At 37.9% G+C, this 21,448-nt stretch overlaps 1 protein-coding gene across 1 annotated transcript in view; it reads left to right on the top strand.

Moving 5' to 3' along the window:
- The first annotated feature begins 236 nt into the window (after positions 1–236).
- LOC129267038 (uncharacterized) overlaps positions 237–21,448 on the top strand; it is a 36,624-nt gene continuing 15,412 nt past the window's right edge. The window contains exons 1-11 of the mRNA XM_064103755.1: positions 237–345; positions 5,051–5,266; positions 5,700–6,128; positions 6,653–6,706; positions 7,153–7,230; positions 8,296–8,535; positions 12,703–12,994; positions 13,188–13,426; positions 13,793–14,059; positions 15,408–15,518; positions 18,985–19,110. Coding sequence (XP_063959825.1) covers positions 5,951–6,128; positions 6,653–6,706; positions 7,153–7,230; positions 8,296–8,535; positions 12,703–12,994; positions 13,188–13,426; positions 13,793–14,059; positions 15,408–15,518; positions 18,985–19,110 — 1,585 coding nt within the window. The 5' untranslated portion in view covers positions 237–345; positions 5,051–5,266; positions 5,700–5,950. The remainder of the gene's footprint in view (positions 346–5,050; positions 5,267–5,699; positions 6,129–6,652; positions 6,707–7,152; positions 7,231–8,295; positions 8,536–12,702; positions 12,995–13,187; positions 13,427–13,792; positions 14,060–15,407; positions 15,519–18,984; positions 19,111–21,448) is intronic.

Here is a 21,448-nt window from a genome sequence, read left to right as displayed (position 1 = left end):
GTTTTGAAGAATGGAATTATCTTTCTATATTTACTTGTATATCATTGTGGAATGGATGAAATACATAAATATTAAAGAAAGTAAAAAGGGTACTCCGTGCACGAAACCCCCATCTTTGTCAGTAAGATACAGCACAAAAGTTCTGATTTTCGAAGATTTAGGATATTTTTTGGTCTTTTTTTTAAATAAAATAGAATCTTTTATATACATTGATATATTTTTGTTTCTTAGACATTCCTGTGGACGTGGTAGTGGTGGATGTAAGGCCTGTTTTTCTTCGAGGACATGATGGGGTGCTGCAATGTCGGTTTAAAGGCGAACCATTAGCTGTCTTCTGGCTAAAGGGTAAGAACAATAATGCCCTATTTGTATTGTCTATGAACTATGAGCAAATTCATTACAGAGAACATTTTGCATTGATGCCTTCTGTCATGGCTCTGTCATCTTTTACGGTTCAATTAAGGAGACAGTTGGTCTCTTCTATTCCCCTAAACTGGTATGGGGCCCGTTGCAGAAAGAGTTGCAATCAATCGCAACTCTAAAAATCATGCGCAACTTGATTTTCAACCAATCAACAGCGCGCATTGGGGGCTTGCGATTGATTTTTGACTTGCGTTTAACGCAACTCTTTCTGCAACGGATCCCTGATCATTTTTCACATCTATATATACCATGCATCATTTACTGCATGCGTGTGTGGGGATGTGCGTGATTGGGGTGTGTATGTGCGAGATTTGATGACTAACACCCTAACCTTTATTATTTTATGGGTGTATGTGTGGGTATGTGAGTGTTGGGGTGTATATGTGTGAGATTTGATGACTAACACCCTAACCTTTATTATTTTCTGGGTGTATGTGTGGATATGTGAGTGTTGGGGTGTATATGTGTGAGATTTGATGACTAACACCCTAACCTTTATTATTTTCTGGGTGTATGTGTGTGTATGTGAGTGTTGGGGTGTATATGTGTGAGATTTGATGACTAACACCCTAACCTTTATTATATTCTGGGTGTATGTGTGTGTATGTGAGTGTTGGGGTGTATATGTGTGAGATTTGATGACTAACACCCTAACCTTTAATATTTTCTGGGTGTATGTGTGTGTATGTGCGTGATTGGGGTATGTATGTGCGAGATTTGATGACTAATAATAATAATGATAATAATACCCAATTTTTATAAAGCGCTTTTTCCAGAATGGCCCAAAGCGCGTTACAGCATATTATTACCCCGGTCATTGGATTCATTTCAATCAAGCACGAAAAGTGCACAATTTCCACTCCCTGGGGAGCATTCCCGCCACATTATGGCGCTGGCAAAATCAAACATACAATATCTTTCGCATCCTACCGGGTACCCATTTAGCACCTGGGTCGAGAGTGGCAAAGTGTGGATTAACGCCTTGCCAAAGGACGCTAGACCGCGGTGGGATTCGAACACACGACCCTCTGTTTACAAGGCGAGAGTCAGAACCACTACACCACGGCTCTTCCACAACACCCTAACCTTTATTATTTTCTGGGTGTATGTGTGGGTATGTGAGTGTTGGGGTGTATATGTGTGAAATTTGATGACTAACTCCCTATCCTTTATTATTTTCTGGGTGTATGTGTGGGGATGTGAGTATTGGGGTGTATATGTGTGAGATTTGATGACTAACACCCTAACCTTTATTATTTTCTGGGTGTATGTGTGGGTATGTGCGTGTTGGGGTGTATATGTGTGAAATTTGATGACTAACTCCCTAACCTTTATTATTTTCTGGGTGTATGTGTGGGGATGTGAGTATTGGGGTGTATATGTGTGAAATTTGATGACTAACTCCCTAACCTTTATTATTTTCTGGGTGTATGTGTGTGTATGTGAGTGTTGGGGTGTATATGTGTGAGATTTGATGACTAACACCCTAACCTTTATTATTTTCTGGGTGTATGTGTGTGTATGTGCGTGATTGGGGTATGTATGTGCGAGATTTGATGACTAATAATAATAATAATAATAATAATAATAATAATACCCAATTTTTATAAAGCGCTTTTTCCAGAATGACCCAAAGCGCGTTACAGCATATTATTACCCCGGTCATTGGATTCATTTCAATCAAACACGAAAAGTGCACAATTTCCACTCCCTGGGGAGCATTCCTTGCATTCGTCGCAGCCACATTATGGCGCTGGCAAAATCAAACATACAATACCTTTCGCATCCTACCGGGTACCCATTTAGCACCTGGGTCGAGAGTGGCAAAGTGTGGATTAACGCCTTGCCAAAGGACGCTAGACCGCGGTGGGATTCGAACACACGACCCTCTGTTTACAAGGCGAGAGTCAGAACCACTACACCACGGCTCTTCCACAACACCCTAACCTTTATTATTTTCTGGGTGTATGTGTGGGTATGTGAGTGTTGGGGTGTATATGTGTGAAATTTGATGACTAACTCCCTATCCTTTATTATTTTCTGGGTGTATGTGTGGGGATGTGAGTATTGGGGTGTATATGTGTGAGATTTGATGACTAACACCCTAACCTTTATTATTTTCTGGGTGTATGTGTGGGTATGTGCGTGTTGGGGTGTATATGTGTGAAATTTGATGACTAACTCCCTAACCTTTATTATTTTCTGGGTGTATGTGTGGGGATGTGAGTATTGGGGTGTATATGTGTGAAATTTGATGACTAACTCCCTAACCTTTATTATTTTCTGGGTGTATGTGTGTGTATGTGAGTGTTGGGGTGTATATGTGTGAGATTTGATGACTAACACCCTAACCTTTATTATTTTCTGGGTGTATGTGTGTGTATGTGCGTGATTGGGGTATGTATGTGCGAGATTTGATGACTAATAATAATAATAATAATAATAATAATAATAATACCCAATTTTTATAAAGCGCTTTTTCCAGAATGACCCAAAGCGCGTTACAGCATATTATTACCCCGGTCATTGGATTCATTTCAATCAAACACGAAAAGTGCACAATTTCCACTCCCTGGGGAGCATTCCTTGCATTCGTCGCAGCCACATTATGGCGCTGGCAAAATCAAACATACAATACCTTTCGCATCCTACCGGGTACCCATTTAGCACCTGGGTCGAGAGTGGCAAAGTGTGGATTAACGCCTTGCCAAAGGACGCTAGACCGCGGTGGGATTCGAACACACGACCCTCTGTTTACAAGGCGAGAGTCAGAACCACTACACCACGGCTCTTCCACAACACCCTAACCTTTATTATTTTCTGGGTGTATGTGTGGGTATGTGAGTGTTGGGGTGTATATGTGTGAAATTTGATGACTGACACCCTAACCTTTATTATTTTCTGGGTGTATGTGTGTGTATGTGAGTGTTGGGGTGTATATGTGTGAAATGTGATGACTAACACCCTATCCTTTATTATTGTCTGGGTGTATGTGTGGGTATGTGAGTGTTGAGGTGTATATGTGTGAAATTTGATGACTGACACCCTAACCTTTATTATTTTCTGGGTGTATGTGTGTGTATGTGTATGTGAGTGTTGGGGTGTATATGTGTGAAATTTGATGACTAACACCCTATCCTTTATTATTGTCTGGGTGTATGTGCGGGTATGTGAGTGTTCGGGTGTGTATGCGCATGAATGGATGACTAACCCTAAACGTAACCCGTGATTTTGTAAAATGTAGTATGCATATAAGTATGTCTGCAGCATTGGAACATTTACATTACCATGTACATGTAATTATCATTTTCTCTCAATGTCTAGGGACAAGGAAGTCTCGCTACCTTTCACTCTAGTTACCAATGTCATCCATTTCCTAAGTTGAAAGACTTAGGGGGTGTTGCAAGAAAATATTTGCAATCAATTGCAAATATTCTATTGTAATTTTACAATGAATATATCAATTTTAGCTGTAGTAAATCAGATTACATTTCTTCATACAAGAAGCAGTTCAACAATCAATCACAAATCTACAATTAATTAAAAGAGATGTGATTGACTTAGGGACCAAAAATTGACTTACAATTGATCGCAAGTTTCTTGCAACACCCCATTAGATTATTATGATTGTATCATGTTATTTTTTATCGTATGATTGAAATGAAATTGACTTCAAATGTAACTAGGACTTGAACTTTAACAAATACGACATAAATCTGTGACTCAAAGGCTTGATGACGTGAAATTATTATTTTTTCTTCATATCACGCGTCCTGAATCCTAAAATGGACACAATAGGCAACCGTGCGCTAAACTTAAAACACATGCACTACCCATTCCTCAAACTCGCAGAAGTGGCGCTGCCCATTTATTAAACTGTCCAAGAAAAGCTACATTATTATGACCCGCGACTAAATAACGGTTTAACTCCATTTTCCGCAAACGGAAGATTGTAGATAGCCGTTCATAAATATTAATAAAAATGACTTGTACTTTTAACCCCATATAAGTCTGAAAAAATACAACACCCCTGGCTCAATAATGATATTAACACAAAATAAAAGGAAAAACAAGTTCGTTCAGTAAAGAACTTACATCAGTACCACCATTTTGTTGGATGCTTTCAAACCCCGTCTCAATAGTCTTTAATATTCTTTCCAAAGCTAAACTTTGATCTTGTCTTTCCAAATAATTGTCTCCACGCGGCACCATTGATCATTTTTTTATCTATTGCGCCAAGCCAAGACATATTTTCTCTATTGATATCGCTCTAGATGGTATAAATTACTACGAGATTATCATGGTTAATTGACGGTAAATTAGTTCTAGTTGGCCTTTTCACCCAGCTCGTTGACGGATCTCCATTTTGGTTACATGACATTTAATCCGTCGACAATTGCTGAGATGCAAAATCTGCAGGTTAAACAAGCATATAATATAACCCCAAAACTAAATAAACGCTAATCCTATAATCATTTACATCATTCTGAAACAAAAACTCTATCACAATCCTAACTCTAATCGTATGCCATCTGAGATATTAAGGCCAGAGGAAATGTCGCAGGAGCAAATGTCGTGTCACCCTCCATTATACCTCAATTTTTACTTGCGCCACCTCGAATCCCAGGACCCGATCTGGCGTCAGGAACAAATCTAGTCACTTGGTACCCACCTCCACGAGGGGTCACCGTCCCAGCGTATGCGACTGGAAAGTATGACCTAACAGAAGACTTTTCCTTGGTGGTCCATGACGTCGAGGATGATGACGCTGGACGGTACATATGCAGACTCACCGACTTCAGGGGTTACATTCTCAGGAACTACACGCAGGCAACGGTTAAAGGTAAGACCTATTCCTTGACATGCCGACGTCGTTAATTAGTACCTCATAATAACATAGACCAACCTCCCAAGCAAATTAAATATGTCTTACAATTTTACCTAAAAAGGTTCACAATAAATTTAGATAAACACAGTGGCTGGAGTTTTATCATTGTGCAAAGTATATGGCAAAGAAAAGCGTTTTATTGGCTACAAGAGCGGAATGTAATGGAATTAAAAAGACACGCATATTTTTAAGTGATTATTCCATCATTCCCCATGTTAAATCAATTAGATTCAGGCCTCCCCATCCCCCAAACCAATATACCACAGAAAACAATACCAGACACGCTAGGTATACAAGGACGTTGACTTTGATGGCTTTCGTCAGACAGAGAAATATGAATCTAAATCTAAATGTTCCATTGTATGCAATCTTGTCCCGTTTATCACAGTTCCACCCCTGGAACCCTTCCCAGCAATTGACCAATGCCCATCAGGATCACCCGGAAGCGGAGAAAACCCGTGTACATTGACAACCGAGATAGGCGACACGACTGATCTGACATGTCGTGCTCGCGGTGCGCCAAGAGACGTGATCTCGCTATCCTGGACCCTCAGAGGCAGAAATATCTCCAACCAAGAACCGCAAAGATCTGCCAACCCTGACGACGAGACAGAAGATCTGACGGTTACAATTGCCGCAATGCCAAGCGCTGCTCCGTACGTCTGTACTGCCATTCTGCCGATGACTACCCGGGGAAATGCGACTATCAGCGTCATAGTGAAATCAGCACCAATCATAACAACCACCGAATTTGTAGTAACTACAAATGCAACAGATTTGTTCACTGGAGATCCCGGTAGTAGATCTTTAGGGAAAGGTATGGTATGAATGGCCCTTCGTTTCTCTTTATGCTAAAAATTGGTATATATGCATGAAACTTTTGATGCGAAATATTAATATGACTATTGATTTTGTTGTAGGTCAGTTTAAGGAAACTGAATATGCAGCCTAATTTTTTTTATCAAGTGACACGATTATGTCATGTTCTCCATGATGTTGACTTCTATCGGAAAAATGATTAACAAACGATTGGTATTTTGTCAATTCGTCAACGAATTTTGGAAACCAATTGTCATTCTTATAAAGAAAGAAGAAATAAATATTACAAGAGGGCACAATAACCATATACATTTCCGTAGCACCGGTCTTTCTTATTCCGTTATTATGATATGTTTCTGACGTAAATAAAAATGCCTGGACGAATCCCTTGACTTAAAACGTCGGGGATAAAGGAACACGGTCATGATATCTAGTGATCATACAGTTTTATTTGTTTCAGTTGATTTCCTTCAGTTTCTAACATGCCAAGTAATCATTAAAATTATTATTTTTTAATTGCAGGTGTCATCGCTATTATCGTCATCACCTTACTCATCACCATACTCACCATCTCCAGTAAGTTAAAATAACTTGCCTAATGGGCATTCCAGATCCAAAAGTTTTTCAGAATAGTGTCACAACGAGTATATAATTCATGGAGATTCCTTTTTCTAAAGAAGTAAAAGAAAACATGATGTACGTCGACGCGCACACTTTAACATTTGATGGCGATCTGTGATGTCGCCACTTTCATGTGGGGTAAAACGGAAAGTGGATTGTTTTAAAACACATCAACTTGTGTTATATCATTTAGCACATGACAAAGCTTACTATTGTATAATAATAGCAGTTTAAATAAATGAAAACTTTAAAAGCATTAACTTTCGGATTTGCTTTGTTATTACTGTATGTGAAACTGAGACGTTTAAAACTTTAAAAATATTCATTTATCCTTTTACAATGTCGTGTCCATATCATACGAAATAATAGCATAAGTACTCATTTGTGTTTTTATCTCGAAGTAATCATCTTCTTCATTTGGAGGAGAAGAATAAAGAAGAGTTATGAACTGTTGATTGGAGATGAGAAATTCATTAAAGGTAATTTATTATATCCGTTTTACTTTCTAGCTTTTCTCATGATTTATGTCAATTATAATAAATCATGGACGTCCAGTTTACCACCATGGATATACTCTTAATATATACGGAATGAAATTATTGAATTATATATTTTACCCGGGAATTTTACTACCCAGTACCCATCATATTTCTTATTTGTGACCTACTATAGTTAATGAATCTTGCACATGTTTTAGCAGACAACCATTTCAGTGAAATAATAATTTCATGATTTTGATTGAGCATGCTGTTGCATTTTATAATTCCCATACAAATACCATGAATCCATGGTAGCATTAGTGGTGACATTAATTTTTCATAGGCGAGATTATTTTTGGTTTTTGAGTCAAAGATTAAAACGAAACGGTTTTACTAGATAAGGGACAATACGGGGGGGGGGGCACTTCCATTGACGAGTGGATACCACGCGCGACCATGGGGTCTCGAAAAGCACCCTAAACACGTATTTTCCATATTCTGAAAATGCACCCCTTAACAAGTATTGGCGTGTGAAACCCTACCCTTAACAAGTATTGGAAACACAACGATACTTTCGGCAAGTATTCCCTGAATTGAACCCCTAAACAAGTACAGCTATGTTTATGTCACGAACGTCGGTCGTCGGTTCCCTTTACCTACATCATAGGCTTAAGTACAGCCCAACCTCCCACACCTCGCGTAAATCGTAGGCCTACTCTAAACACGTAGTGTTGACTCTTGTGGCAAAAAGTACATCCTTTATAAAACATTTTAGTCTTCATTTCTTTTTTATACCCTCGCAAATTTGACCCTAAACACGTACCTTTTCTAGCGAAAAAAGATACCCTTTTTTCATTATTTTAGCGTTTTTGACACCCTTATTACGTTACGTACGTAACGTGCCCTATCTTGAAAAAGACATCCTTTTTACGTGTTTTTTGGTCGCGCATGGCATCCAATCGTCAATGTAAGTGCCCCCCCCCCGGGTTTTTTAGTCAAAGATTAAAATGAAACGGTTTTACTAGAGTAGGGACAATGAAAAAGGATCTTGCAATTTCATTTCAGGCCCTGTTTCGTATTTGGAGCTTTGGGAGCTTGTCGGAAAATGTGACCTCCTCGTCACGGAGAAGATTGTAAACAGTTTGATGGGTAAACCTGACACAGACTCGGGATTCGATGTCGTACGCTCCCAAGTTGATTTATACCATGAACTCTGCAGATGGAAAGAGACAACAACAGGAGATTACAGTATTCTCTTCAGAGCCATAGAAGAAGTTGGGCCGAACGTTGAATTAATCATACAGGGTAGATATAGTCATGATAATGTTGTAATCAATTTGATAATGTGCTCTGCGGAATTTCATTTGTTTGTAAATATGTCAAGTGTTATTTTCCTAAGCTATAGGCCTGTTCCTTTTAATTGATCAAAGACCTAAACAAAGTTCAAAATCTTGGGCTATGGGGGAGGGGGAGCTATTTAGGCAAAATGGTTAAAGGTTCAAGGTTGGTTTAATCAAAGGTCAAGTCCACCCCAGCAAAATGTTGATTTTAATAAATAGAGAAAAATCAAACTAGCACAAATCTGAAAATTTCATCAAAATCAGATGTAAAATAAGAAAGTTATGGCATTTGAAAGTTTTTCTTATTTTTTAACATATCAGTGATATGCACAACTCAGTGACATGCAAGTGAGTCAGTCGACGATGTCCATCACTCACTATTTCCTTTGTTTTTTATTGTTTGAATTATACAATATTTCATTTTTACAGATTCGACCATAGGGACCAACTTGACTGAACCATATAGTATTAAACAATGCTAATTCCACATGTATAGGGAAGAATTTATCACTGTTTCACTTGACAATGAGGAGAGAAATTGAATATAAAAATAAAAGAAAATCATATTTCATATAATAAAATACAAAAAAAAATAGTGAGTGGATGATGTCATCAGTCTCCTCATTTGCATACCGACCACGATGTGCATATAACTGTTTTGTGAAATTAAGTGAAACTTCAAAATGTCATAACTTTCTTATTTTAAATCCGATTTTGATGAAATTTTCAGTGTTATGTTTGTTGGATTTTTCTGTTTCTATTCAAATCAAGTTTGTTGGTGTGGACTTGTCCTTTAGCCTTGTAAAATATTTGGTACTAATAATCTGAATTGATCATCGTCCCTTTTCATTAGAATAAGGACCCTGGGGACGATTTCTTAAGAGGGGGTGCTGGTTTAAATTTGACAAGCACAAACGAAAGAGGCTTCGTTACAAAATGAAGATAATGTTTGTCAAGGAAACATTTCATGAGAAAAACATGAAAAAACCCCCAACAAATAAACAAGAACACAAATGAAGGTGATTTCAATTAAATTTCTGCGATTTCTGCGACCATACATACCTGATTTCCAGGGGGTACTGTCTATGGTGAATATCACAAGTACTTATAAGGATGCTAATCAGCACGCTAGCTTCCCAGGACCATGATTTTTACCCCGCTGAATGGCAATCCGGCGCACTGCACACTACCATTAACGATCTGAAATTATATTACATTTGGGTCAGACCGTATTTAGCAGCCAAAAAACTATTTTCCCCATCTTCATTGCTTAAATTTGCTTGTGTTTGTCAACTTGTATATATGCAGTGGCGTAACTACATGTGGGGGGGGGGGGGAGCACGTGATCCCTCAATGACTACAAAAAGTGCTACATGTGTTTCTGTGTAATAAAAAAAATATAAAAAATAGCACACACTTGGCCCTCACATTATAGATGACTATGGTGAGATGTGCTGCATATTTCTACAAAATAGTCCTTAATGGACAAACTACCCCAACATTAAGTTAAGTTGAATGAAAAGAGAAAAATCCAAGAAGCAAAACACTGAAAATTTCATCGAAATAGAATGTAAAGTAAGAAAGTGATTGCATTTTAAAGTTTCACTTAATTTCACAAAACAGTGATATGCACATCCTGATTAGTATGTAAATGAGCAGACTAATGACGTCATCCACTCACTATTTATTTTGTATTTTGATAAACTATGAAATATTCAAATTTTCCCCTCGTTGTCCTGTGAAACAAAGTTTTATTCCTTCCTGAACATGTAGAATTACCATTGTTTAACATTTGATGGTGCTGTCAATCTGTAAAAATTGAAATAGGCCTAGTTTATTATTTTTTAAGCAATAAAAAACAAAAGAAATAATGAGTGAGGAAAACATCATCGTCTGTCTCATTTGCATGTCACTGAGTTGTGAATATCACTGTTTTGTGAAAAACTAAGCGAAATTGTAAAATGTCTTAACCTTCTTAGTTTACATCCAATTTTGATGATTTTTTTCAGCGTTATGCTAGTTTTATTTTTCTCCATTTATTTAAATCAACCTTTTTTTCGGGCTGGCCTTGTTGGGGCCAATGTATACAAAAACTTCAGCTCGCCCTTCCCACTCGCATTGTTTAGTTTGACAGATAAATATCACAATTACAAAAGTATGCTTGTAATATCCCTTTTAGGTCTGAATATAAAAATGTTCAGCTCACGTCATTTGATCAGTGATATACATATCATTTTAGTGGCAGTCCTTTAAATGTCTCTAGTATTAGGTCGGTATACAAGGCTATTGAGCGCACTTCGCGCGCCCACTAAGTGACTACAATTTTTTGGTGGTGCCCCCAATGCCGCGAACCACGGTACGCCAATTATACAGTGCGTATCAAAAAAAAAGTTTACACTTAGAAAAAGTCCTGTAAAATTATACATTTGTAATATCCTGAAGATATTTTTTGACATTTTAACGTTGGTACAGATCCATTTAAAGGAGAATGGAACCCTTGAAACCAGCTGAATCCATATCAAAGAGAAAAATCAAAGAAACATATTGTTGAAAGTTTGAGGAAGATTGAATGAATAATAAGAAAGTTATGAGCATTTGAATATTGAGATCACTAATGCCATGTAGATCCTCCCATTGGCAATGCGACCAAGATCTGTGATGTCACACACGTACAACTCCCTCATTACTTTAGTACTTATTTCACTTATATTCTCACTTTTATAGAGTCTATCACAAGATGAGGTGTTCTCTTTATGAGAGGACAAGTACAGAGGTTTCACAACATTATATCATTGATGAATTGTTTGTCATATGATTAGAATGAGCAAAAAGAGATGTTTTGGGGTATATTTTCAGTGTCCAAAAGGGGAGAGTTGTTCATCTGTGACATCATAGATCTTGGTCGCATTGCCAATGGGAGGATCTCCATAGCATTAGTGATCTCGACATTCAAATGCTCACAACTCTTCTATTGCTAGGTCTATTTTACTCAAACTTTTGTTGATCTTATTCTGTGATTTTTCTGCTCTCACAAAAGCTAACTTGCTCCAAGAGTTTCATTCTCCTTTAAGCAAATGACGATATAACTGTCGAAAAATATTTCCGCTTGAGTGAGCACCAATTACTTTTGAAACGTTAGTGAAAAATGATTTGCGCAGAACTTTGAAATAGTTATGCGAATAAAAGTAGACCTTAATCATGAAAAACACATGGAATTTAGCTAGTAAAGTTTATTTGAATATATCTTTTACCTTTTTTAACTTGTTTCCTTGCCCAAAACACTTTGAAGAGTACATTGCGCCCCACCCCTATCCCCCACACACCGAGGCCATCGTGACGATATTTGCTTTACACTGAGCTGTGATTTTCATGAAATGGCTTAGGCTTGATTTTCATTTTGTTAATCATTGTCAAGCTTGGAAAAGTGTGTAGAAACAAGTATTAAATAAAAAATGAAATGCAAACCTACTTTAAATGATAAAAACAAAGTGAAAAATGTTGGAGATGTCTGATATAAGCTTTTGTTTAGATTTAGTTATGTCCTCAGATCCAGCTGGCACAAAAAGGGTAAAGGTTGTGCTTACTAATTGTTAAAATTTTAATTTAGATGGAAAAATTGCTACAAAATGCTTGCATGTATCCGTTTTTACTTCAGTTGACTCAAAGTGCAAGGAAAATGTCTGATAAATGTTTCGCAGGGTAAGTTTGATTTCGCCTTTCCCCTTGACACAGCGTGAAAACGAACATTTCTGTGCAAACAGATTTCTGCGAGCTTTACAAAACTGGACAGTGCTCATTCAAGTGTAACTTTCTGTCAAAATTTTTTACTTTCATTGGAATATATGTGAAAAAATACCAACATAATATATATTTTTTTAATTCCCAGGGCTTTTTCAAAGTGTAAATTTTTTTTTGATACGCACTGTAGTATGTATATAAAAGCCAGCAGAAAGATGATTTCATTATAAAGTCGAACATATGCACTGCTTTTTAAGGTGGTGTTGTGGCACCGAAACATTCTGGTCAGATATAACTAAGGAAGGCAGAACCATCGTACGTTACACAATGGTTCGGCCTCTCAAACTCCTTGATCATAATTTCTGGTGCTACAATTGCTGCGCTTTCATTTCAGATGTCCATGATCGTACGTCCAATGAAATCTCTCTTGTTGATCTCGAACACATTTGCTGGCACGTCCGCGGTTGCAGGGAGACAGTCAAGCCCATACTGCGAGCATTGTACCCTCGCCATGAAGGAATCCCAAACTGCGAAGAGGATTCCTGTGATCCTGGTAAACCAAGAAACGCCGAAATCAAGAAGGACCTGCAGTTAATGAAGGCATGGAAGGAATATTCAATGACAACGAAACCTGGATACCAGGAACCCAAGGAGGATCACAAAAAAGGTGAAAGTGTACAGATGAGGTAAGAACTGTAATTGCATGGTTAAAGTTTGTACGTGTGTCATATATTATCTCTCGCACGATAGTGTTCAAAGCAAAATTTCCAACAAAATATACACTTGTATACATATAAATTGCGAAACCATGCAGCCATTATGACTTTTGATTAGAGATGTCTTTACTATTCATTTAATAATTTTGATTATACTTACCAGACAACCAACTTCCAGATGGATTTTCTGCTGTCATAAACAACCTAAATATCGGCATGGTGATGAAAAGAATGAGCAACATCCAATGTTCCCTGCACAACCTGAGGTGGTAGAACTGGGAGTAGAAAGATCATCACCAAACCAAATGATTCAACTTTGCCTAGCGTTAGAAAGAACAGGAAAGGACGCACATGGACCTGATAAGGAAGTCTATATTCTTCTGGCCAAAACTTTCTTCCAAAGTATGTTTAATTTTACACCAGCCGCTGTTGTAAGGGGGGGGGGGGGTTGTTGTTAAATGGGTATCGGCATTGGCGCTATAAAATGGATTCATTGTTGGAATCTTAAAAGAATAGCAAAACCAAAATTACACTGCAGTGATTTTGGATGCATTTGAATTACTTGGAAACTATAATTTTCAAACATTCAACCATTTAGAAATCCCTTGAAAGGTAGTATTTAAAACTGTCTTTATCACCGAAGTGAAAAGATAGGAATGTATTCGGGCAAATGATCAACTTAATTATTATGTACTGTTATATAATGGCCAGTTCTTGTAATATTAAACTATAACAGATTCATGTGCATTTTTCTATTCAAATGCACAGTTAAAGATGAGTACAAGAGGGAATTGGACAATGAGGTCATCAAGGAGCTTGCTCTGAGTATCACCAAACAACACTACCAGAATTTGGCAAAAGCCACGAGAATTTCAGCAGACTCCATTGCCAAAAGAAATGCTGAAGACCTCAAAGCGGTGTTCGAAACAGGCGTTATGCTTGAAGGATGGGTACAGGAGCAAAAAGGTAGTAATTACGAAGTCAGGTGTAGACTGAGGCAAGCAGCAGGACGATGTAGTCGTCAAGACATTGCAGGTACAGTTGACCCGCCATCCACAAACCGACCATAAGTTGCCAGGGAAAGGTTCTTTTTAAATAACCTAAGAAGCAATTCGGCCTTGAAAAGAAAAAAAAAAACCCGAGAAGATTAGATAATCTGAAAGAGTTTGTTCTTCATTCGGTAAAAAGGGAAGTTGTTAAGTTCAATAAAATTGAGATGGAAGGGTTTCCCAAGACACCATTTTCCCCTGACTGTTTGGACGTTTCGCTGAGATTGTAAAGATTGTACAGTGTGCTCATCTCACGCATGAATGAACCCGCGAACCGCGAACCGCGAACCTTGTTTTCTCTTTATTCCTAGGAGCTCTCAGTGCATTCGTCGACATTCAATCAAATATAGTTTGGTTTTATATATCATTTGATAAAATGACAACTGCTATATCATTTTAAAGCTTAGGATGTTTTTTTTCAAGCTCGGATCATGTATGGCCTCACTTTCATTGCTCTCAAGGGCAGCGCTATGTCAGGGCTACCTACTACCCCTGTGATTCTCAAATAGTTAAAGAAATAAAGAAGCAAAAAAAATGGAAGAAATAATAAAACAGAGATTCAGACATTCTTGTGTAACAATGTACTCCCCTTTGGCCTTTTCTTCAAGTAAGAAAATGACTTCACCTTAGGGTGGCTTGCCTTTTCCCCTCTGCATTGATATTCTTACGCCGTCCCTCCTTTTGCGGTATCACGTGTTGAAGGTGTAAATAGAGCTTATGCATTGACGTCAACTCGCCGCCATCTGAGCTATTCTGAAGCCATTGTCTTGCATATGCGTTGGTGATCTGCCGCTGGCGCATCTATGATCTCTGACAACTCTGTTTATCTTGTTTATGCGTATTCCTCCTCTGGGGGAGGCCGCTTTGAGAATTATGACCTTATATGTATAAGGTCTTATGACCACGATTGAGGGTAATAGTTTGAACATTCTTTTTATACAGGACGCCTCCTATCTCCTACTAGCCAGAGCAGTGTCTTCGCCCACTTGCAAGGTTACAGTTGTTTTGATAGAGGGTTATGATGTTTGAAATCTCCATTATCTCTTTTCCTTGACGGTGTGAAAGAAATTATTTCCGGAACATTCCCTATGTAAGACAATGACCTGGGTGATTGACGTTAAATGAATTGTTATTTTTCCCCCAAGAAGAATCACTACACATGCGCGCACACCCTCACCCAACCACGTGCACGCGTTCCCCTGACTCAAACGACTCAAACAATGATCATTAAGAAACGTTAAAATAATTTATTGGTTCTTTGGGTTTCAAAGGCACTGGCAGTGCTTCCCTTGAAATAGATGAGGTATTTGAATAAGTTTATCGTGTTTTCACAGATATTTTCATAACCAAAGAACAGAGCGAATTAATGGCACCAATTACAACACACCAAGCTTCCGTGACAATTACAAATGAGCAACGCAAGGGTGATAGTGAAACAAAACGTGGTAAGTAGTACATACACTTATTTTTGTACTTCCCTTTGGGGTGCGTATACTTACGCTCTTTTTGTTTGGTCTCTCATTGACTATGTGTTATACATAACTAGTCTTGGAAATATATAATCATTTTTAGATTAACAAATAATACAGAGAATCAATTCGCATACAATTTTAGAGAAACTATAATGTTTTTTAAATGAAAGTAATTGTTTTGCTACTCGGTAATACGATTAGTGTGGTGTGAATGTTTTGAGTAGTATGTTATCATTTAGGTGAATACTGCATTACGCGATTACACCGCTCAGAATGCTTCATTATCATGATTATGCTAGCCAGGTAAAAGTAGTTGAAGACTTGACGTGGCGATAGTAAGGATGCTGGTTCGTTGCTGTTTTAAACTTTCGCACATATCACAATCCTACCATCGATCTTGTTTGTCCCTCATTGTTTTCGTACTAAAGATAATTCGTTTCAAACACTGCACCGAGTCGTGGACTGTATATTTTTGTCAAGGTTTCGCATCAGTTTCCCCCAAAAGAGAGTAAATGGTAAACTATACACAACAAAAAAGTAAGTCACCCCTAAATCAAATTCCTGTAACTTTCGAACGGAATTATTTTGAGAAATTATATTTCGTAGGTGGTTTTCTACACTCATTAAGCAATTCCTGGGGAAAAAATCAGATTGATCGGTTGAGTCATGCATGAGTAATTTTACTATCCATCATTAAGCCACTCCACACACAATTTTGATATCGTATATTCATGGTTGAGTGAGCACAATGTATTGCAGGGGCCGCGGAAGCGGGAGGGGGGGGGGGGCTTCAGTCCCCCCAACTTTTTTTCAAAAAGCATGTACAAAAATGTAAAAATGACCATACGATTGATTTGTTGCATGGTCAACCCCCTCCACTTTGAAAACCCTTCCCCAATCCATGTATTGCGATGCATCATCATAGGGGTTTATGGTATAATCCTCTACAACTTGTTAGATCAATGTTAAAATTTGAAAATGTTGGTGGCTCCTCCGATTATAGGCCCTTCCCCCATTTTAAATTTCTGGATCCACCACTGATTTGTCCATAAATCAAACTGATCATAGAAAATTGTTAGGAAAACAATACATCTATGCAGTATAAAGAGTATTCATTCCTAAGTTTTCGAATGTGCTCGCTCAACCATGAAAATGTTTAAAGTTTGGAAAGTGTGTGGTGATAGAAATGATGGATGATAAAAACAACAGCAATTCAGTCACATTTGAAACCGAATTTGCCCCCAAAATTCACTTTATTACCATTTTAAATGAGTCTGCGACATTGAAATACCAATTTTCCCACTTTGATGCGTGCTCACTCATCCATAAATATAAAACAAATCGATTTTATTTTTGCACGTAATTCTGCCCATATGTTGATAAACATGACTGCCAAATGACATTGCTAAAGACAGACTTGAAAAAAAGTTCCACCATATTGAATAAGGGGTTACTTATTCTTAAACATATGCACCTATAATGCACACAAGTCTATGAAAGACAAAGTCAAAATTTTAACAAATATGAAATGAGGGTTTATTTCATGGAGGTTTTTGTTACTTCTGCCAACAGTTATTTCATGAAACTTCGCACATGGCTTCACAGTAATACTATCCAAAAGGCGCGCGCACCAAAATAACCATTCGATACGGCACAGAGTGGGGCCAAGGCCTTGAACTTTCTTCTCGTTTGCATAATTTTCGAATATTGTGTGCTCACTGATGCATTAAACATCGGGATTTTCATAAAAATCAAATCAAATGAACTATGCAAGGAGGTTTGTGACAGATATCCATAGTTTCAAATTGCACTATTTCCAGTAACGTAAAAAAGAACTAATCACATTCCACATGTTTATTCAAGCGTGGATATTTGATTAAACGCCTTTGAATCATTGAAGCATGTTAATTGGTCATGAACATAACGAAAAAGTTGTGAAAAGATCATTTTCAGTTACCAAAATGAAACAATGCTTGCCTATGATATTTGAAAATCGTATTTTTGTTTTCAATAAATGTTCATTGAACCATGAAACGATGAATATTGTTGAAGAAACTCTTCCCAAAAATAACTGTCATCATATTTTATCATTTTTATTAATAGAAATGTGTAAAAAATCCAATTATAGCAAATTTGGACCTGTGTTTATTCAACCGTAAAATTTAGCCAAAAAAGTTGTATCGTCTTTTAGAAAGTACCTTTTACGAGCCTTCTGACTATTTTTCATGATGAGAATGTGGAATTAGTTCCAATAAAATGGAATCAAAGTCATGATATTTGGCTTGTGACTTTTGAAAAGTTACATTTTTGCCTTCTGTCGGTGTTCACTGAAGGATGACGTAAAAAACGTCCATACATTTACTCACAAGGTAGCTTATAAAATTACCTACACGCTCATGTAAAAATATATTAAAAACTCCCATTGGTTCGGTAATTATTTTTTGTTGTGTATATATTCCTGCCCGTATAGGCTCCAACCAAGATTTTTTTTTTTTTTGTTTTTTTTTTGGGGGGGGGGAGTTGAGGGACATGACCCCCAATCCCCCCCCCCACCTGTACGTCAGTAGATCAATGACGTAATTTTGGTCAACCTCCAGTTGACATATGTTGTGCTTCCTGGTAAAACGTTTTAAGTTTGTGGTAGGTAGCGGGTTTTCGCACAGCCCGCAGAACGTATTCTAGAACACAGAAAATGTATTGAAAATGCCGATCAAATGACAATGAACAGCTAGGTGGTCCATTTGTCGAGAATAGTTGAACCGGGAAAGCACTTCGTCTTAAAAAGAAATGCCAGTAGTTGCAGTAAACACTGATTTCATGAGAAAGTCTGTAAAACCAGGCTTAATTGTCAGTATATCATCGAGGATCTAGATCTGGTACAGTTACATAAACTGAACTTTGTGAAATCTTGAAATCTACGCTGAAAAATGTTCACACTGAAGATCACCAACACAGAAAGGCACACGTGGGATAGTGTATTATTATTGCTGGAATAAAGACCCGACGGAAGTGACCGAATCCGCGCTTATTTTGCTTATTTCTCAGCAATTACATAATTTCTTTCAGAATCCTTTGGCACAATTTTTTTATTCATACAAACAGACACTTGGGTGGTCATTATATTAGATTCTGTAAAAAGTCATTTTGAGATCGTTACCAAAACTGGAATTTATCTTTAAGCTTTTGAGCTGACGGAAAATTGCAAAATTTTGTCCTTTGTTTCATTCACCATGTTCCGCCTCAATATAGAATTCTTGGTTGCTCATTTTCATGAAGGACATTTGACAAGGGCCATATGTTCTCAAAAGCGTTCTGCGTATCCTTGTGAAAACTCGCTTTTGGGCGTTTTTAGAACCTAATAGGAGTTACAAACCTTAATTTGCTTTATTTAATGAATGTGTGTAATTTACTCTTCTAATTAACTTTAACTATACTAAAGAGAAATCTGGAAATGACACTCCTCAGGCTCAGCAATCTGCAAACTACGAAAACCTAGCAAGAGGGACGAAGGGGATGCCACGACAAGAACCAAGTATGCCTGAAACAACATCAGCAGAGAAATCTGGTAGGTGAAAATTCATCAAAACCTATACAACTAAGAGCAATGGCGTAACTAGGGGAGCGGACCCCAATGTGCTTAAAAAAGCGGGATGTGAGAAAGATGGGTATAAAGAAAGGTTTCCATGACATTTGCTCCTATGGAAAATCTGCACGTTAAGCAAGACATGAAGCCGTACTCTTCATATTATTCTGAATACCCCCCCCCCTCAATCCTCCTCTAACCCTCTGCCCTCTGAGACAGGAGTAAATACCGCAGAAGCACCTGGTAATAATAATATTACACGACTTGTATAGCGCACTTTCCATCTTGAGTAGTTGCTCAAAGCGCCTCAGAGCAGAACACCAAAGACAAATTACATATAATTCAATAATAGGTCGATGTTCGTCAAATAGCACTCTTACACGGGCATATTTTCAGGTAGCTCCTGAAGGTGGTCACTGAAGTCTGGGTTTTCAAACTCTGTGGAAGATATTTCCACAGGTAAGGCCCTGCTTTAGCGAAGATTCGTTCCCCCTGATTTCCTAAAAATTGTTCGGGGGGGGGGGGGAGTGAAATATATTGCTGTACACATGTGTGACCAAAAAAAAAACGCGTTTAAAGGGGTGTTCTTGTCAGTTTTGGACGCGTGTATTCGTTAAAAACACCGATTTTCAAATCAAGGGGTCAAACGTATTTAGAGTGTTTTTTCCAAAGCTTTTTTTTAAGACTAGCCAAACGTGTTTAGGGTATGTTTTTCCCCCAAGCTTTTTCCTCGTGGTCATATTCTGGCGACAACTTGTTTAGGGCCCCAAAATGTGTAAATAAAGCCCGCAAAAAACCTGTTTAGGGGGTTATTTTGCACATAAACAGAAACTCGTTTTTATCGGTGTTTGGAAATAATTTTGTTACGCATGTGTACAGCAATACATTTGAGTGCCCCCCAATCTCGGGAAAAAACTGGAATTTGTAAGAGGTAAGATGATTGGGATCGTACAGTTCTTGAGGGTTTGTAATTATGTACCATAGACTTATTTTAACTGGGGGACACTAGCGTACCTACGGGGGGGGGGGCAGAGGGGGCACTCTGCCCCCCCTGACGAGTCACAACCCATATAAAAGACATATACCTGCCCCCCCTGACGAGCTTAAAAGACCTTTTTTGCCCCCCCTGACGAGCTTGAATACCTGTATTGCCCCCCCTGTTGAGCTTAAAGACCTTTTTTTTTTTGCTTGTCAATTTTTTTCTGGTACAAAAACCTTAATTTTTTTTTATTGGAGACCTTTTTTTTTTTTTTTTTGCTTGTCAAATTTTTGGGCGCCCGATTTTGCCCCCCCTGTGGAAAATCCTAGGTACGCCACTGCTGGGGGAAGTTTCATTGACTATGTGAAAGATCAAAAGAAGGATTTTAAAGCGGTCCTTCAGGGGCAACCAGTGAAGAGTTTTGAATATCGGGGTGAATGTGGCTGCGCTTACTAGACGGAGTTACAATACGCACAGCCGCAATTTGCAACCTCTCCAATTTCCTTAGGTGAGATTCAAGTAAGTTAAAAGAAGGCTATTACCAAAATTGAAAAAGAAATGAGTGAATGTACCAGTTTCCCTGTTGCTGAGCGAATGAGATATTTTCTTTTAAAGCCAATATTGCGCAATTGATAACAAACTGATATGCAAATTCATAAAATCTTATTGGACATGTGGGAATAAAAGTAACTCCAAGATTGCCACAAGATTTTGACAAAGGGTGATTGACTGAGATAGAAATGGAATCAATGTCGAATTTCTTGACACTGAGCCAAAAACTAAAAAAAAATCACATTTACTATGGTTCAGTAGTAACGAGTTTGACTTAAACTAAGTAACAATGTCCATTATTCACCTTTCAAGATTTAGAGCTCGTGTGGTAGTTGTTTGCTTGGGTAAAAATGAAACAAAATCTGAATATCATCTGCATATAAATGATATATCGTTTATATGCAGATGATATTCAGATTTCACTATAGTGAACAGAGTGACGTTAGCAAATATCTTGAAGCCCTGTTTAAAAATGGAAAACAAATTGGTCCTCCAGCAGAGACCTGGAGGACACAACAGACCAATTGCCTGGATGAAGAGGTAACACCATTTAGAAGGACTGACTTTGAATTGAATGAAAGATAAGATTTCAGCCATTGTAGGGCCTTGAACACGTAAACTACCAAGAGTGTTGATTAGTAAGGTGTGGTCTACGGTGTCAAATGCAGCCGACAGATCTAGGGGTACCACCAAATAAAAGAGACACGTGATAGCCATTGATAAGAAGTAGCTATGAGTGTTATCACAAAAGCACGGGGGAAAACGATGAGCAATGAAACTTATCCAGAA

This window comes from Lytechinus pictus, chromosome 8, assembly GCF_037042905.1.
Source record: "Lytechinus pictus isolate F3 Inbred chromosome 8, Lp3.0, whole genome shotgun sequence".
Classification (NCBI taxonomy): Eukaryota; Metazoa; Echinodermata; class Echinoidea; order Temnopleuroida; family Toxopneustidae; genus Lytechinus; species Lytechinus pictus.
This window is presented reverse-complemented; position numbering and strand designations above follow the sequence as displayed.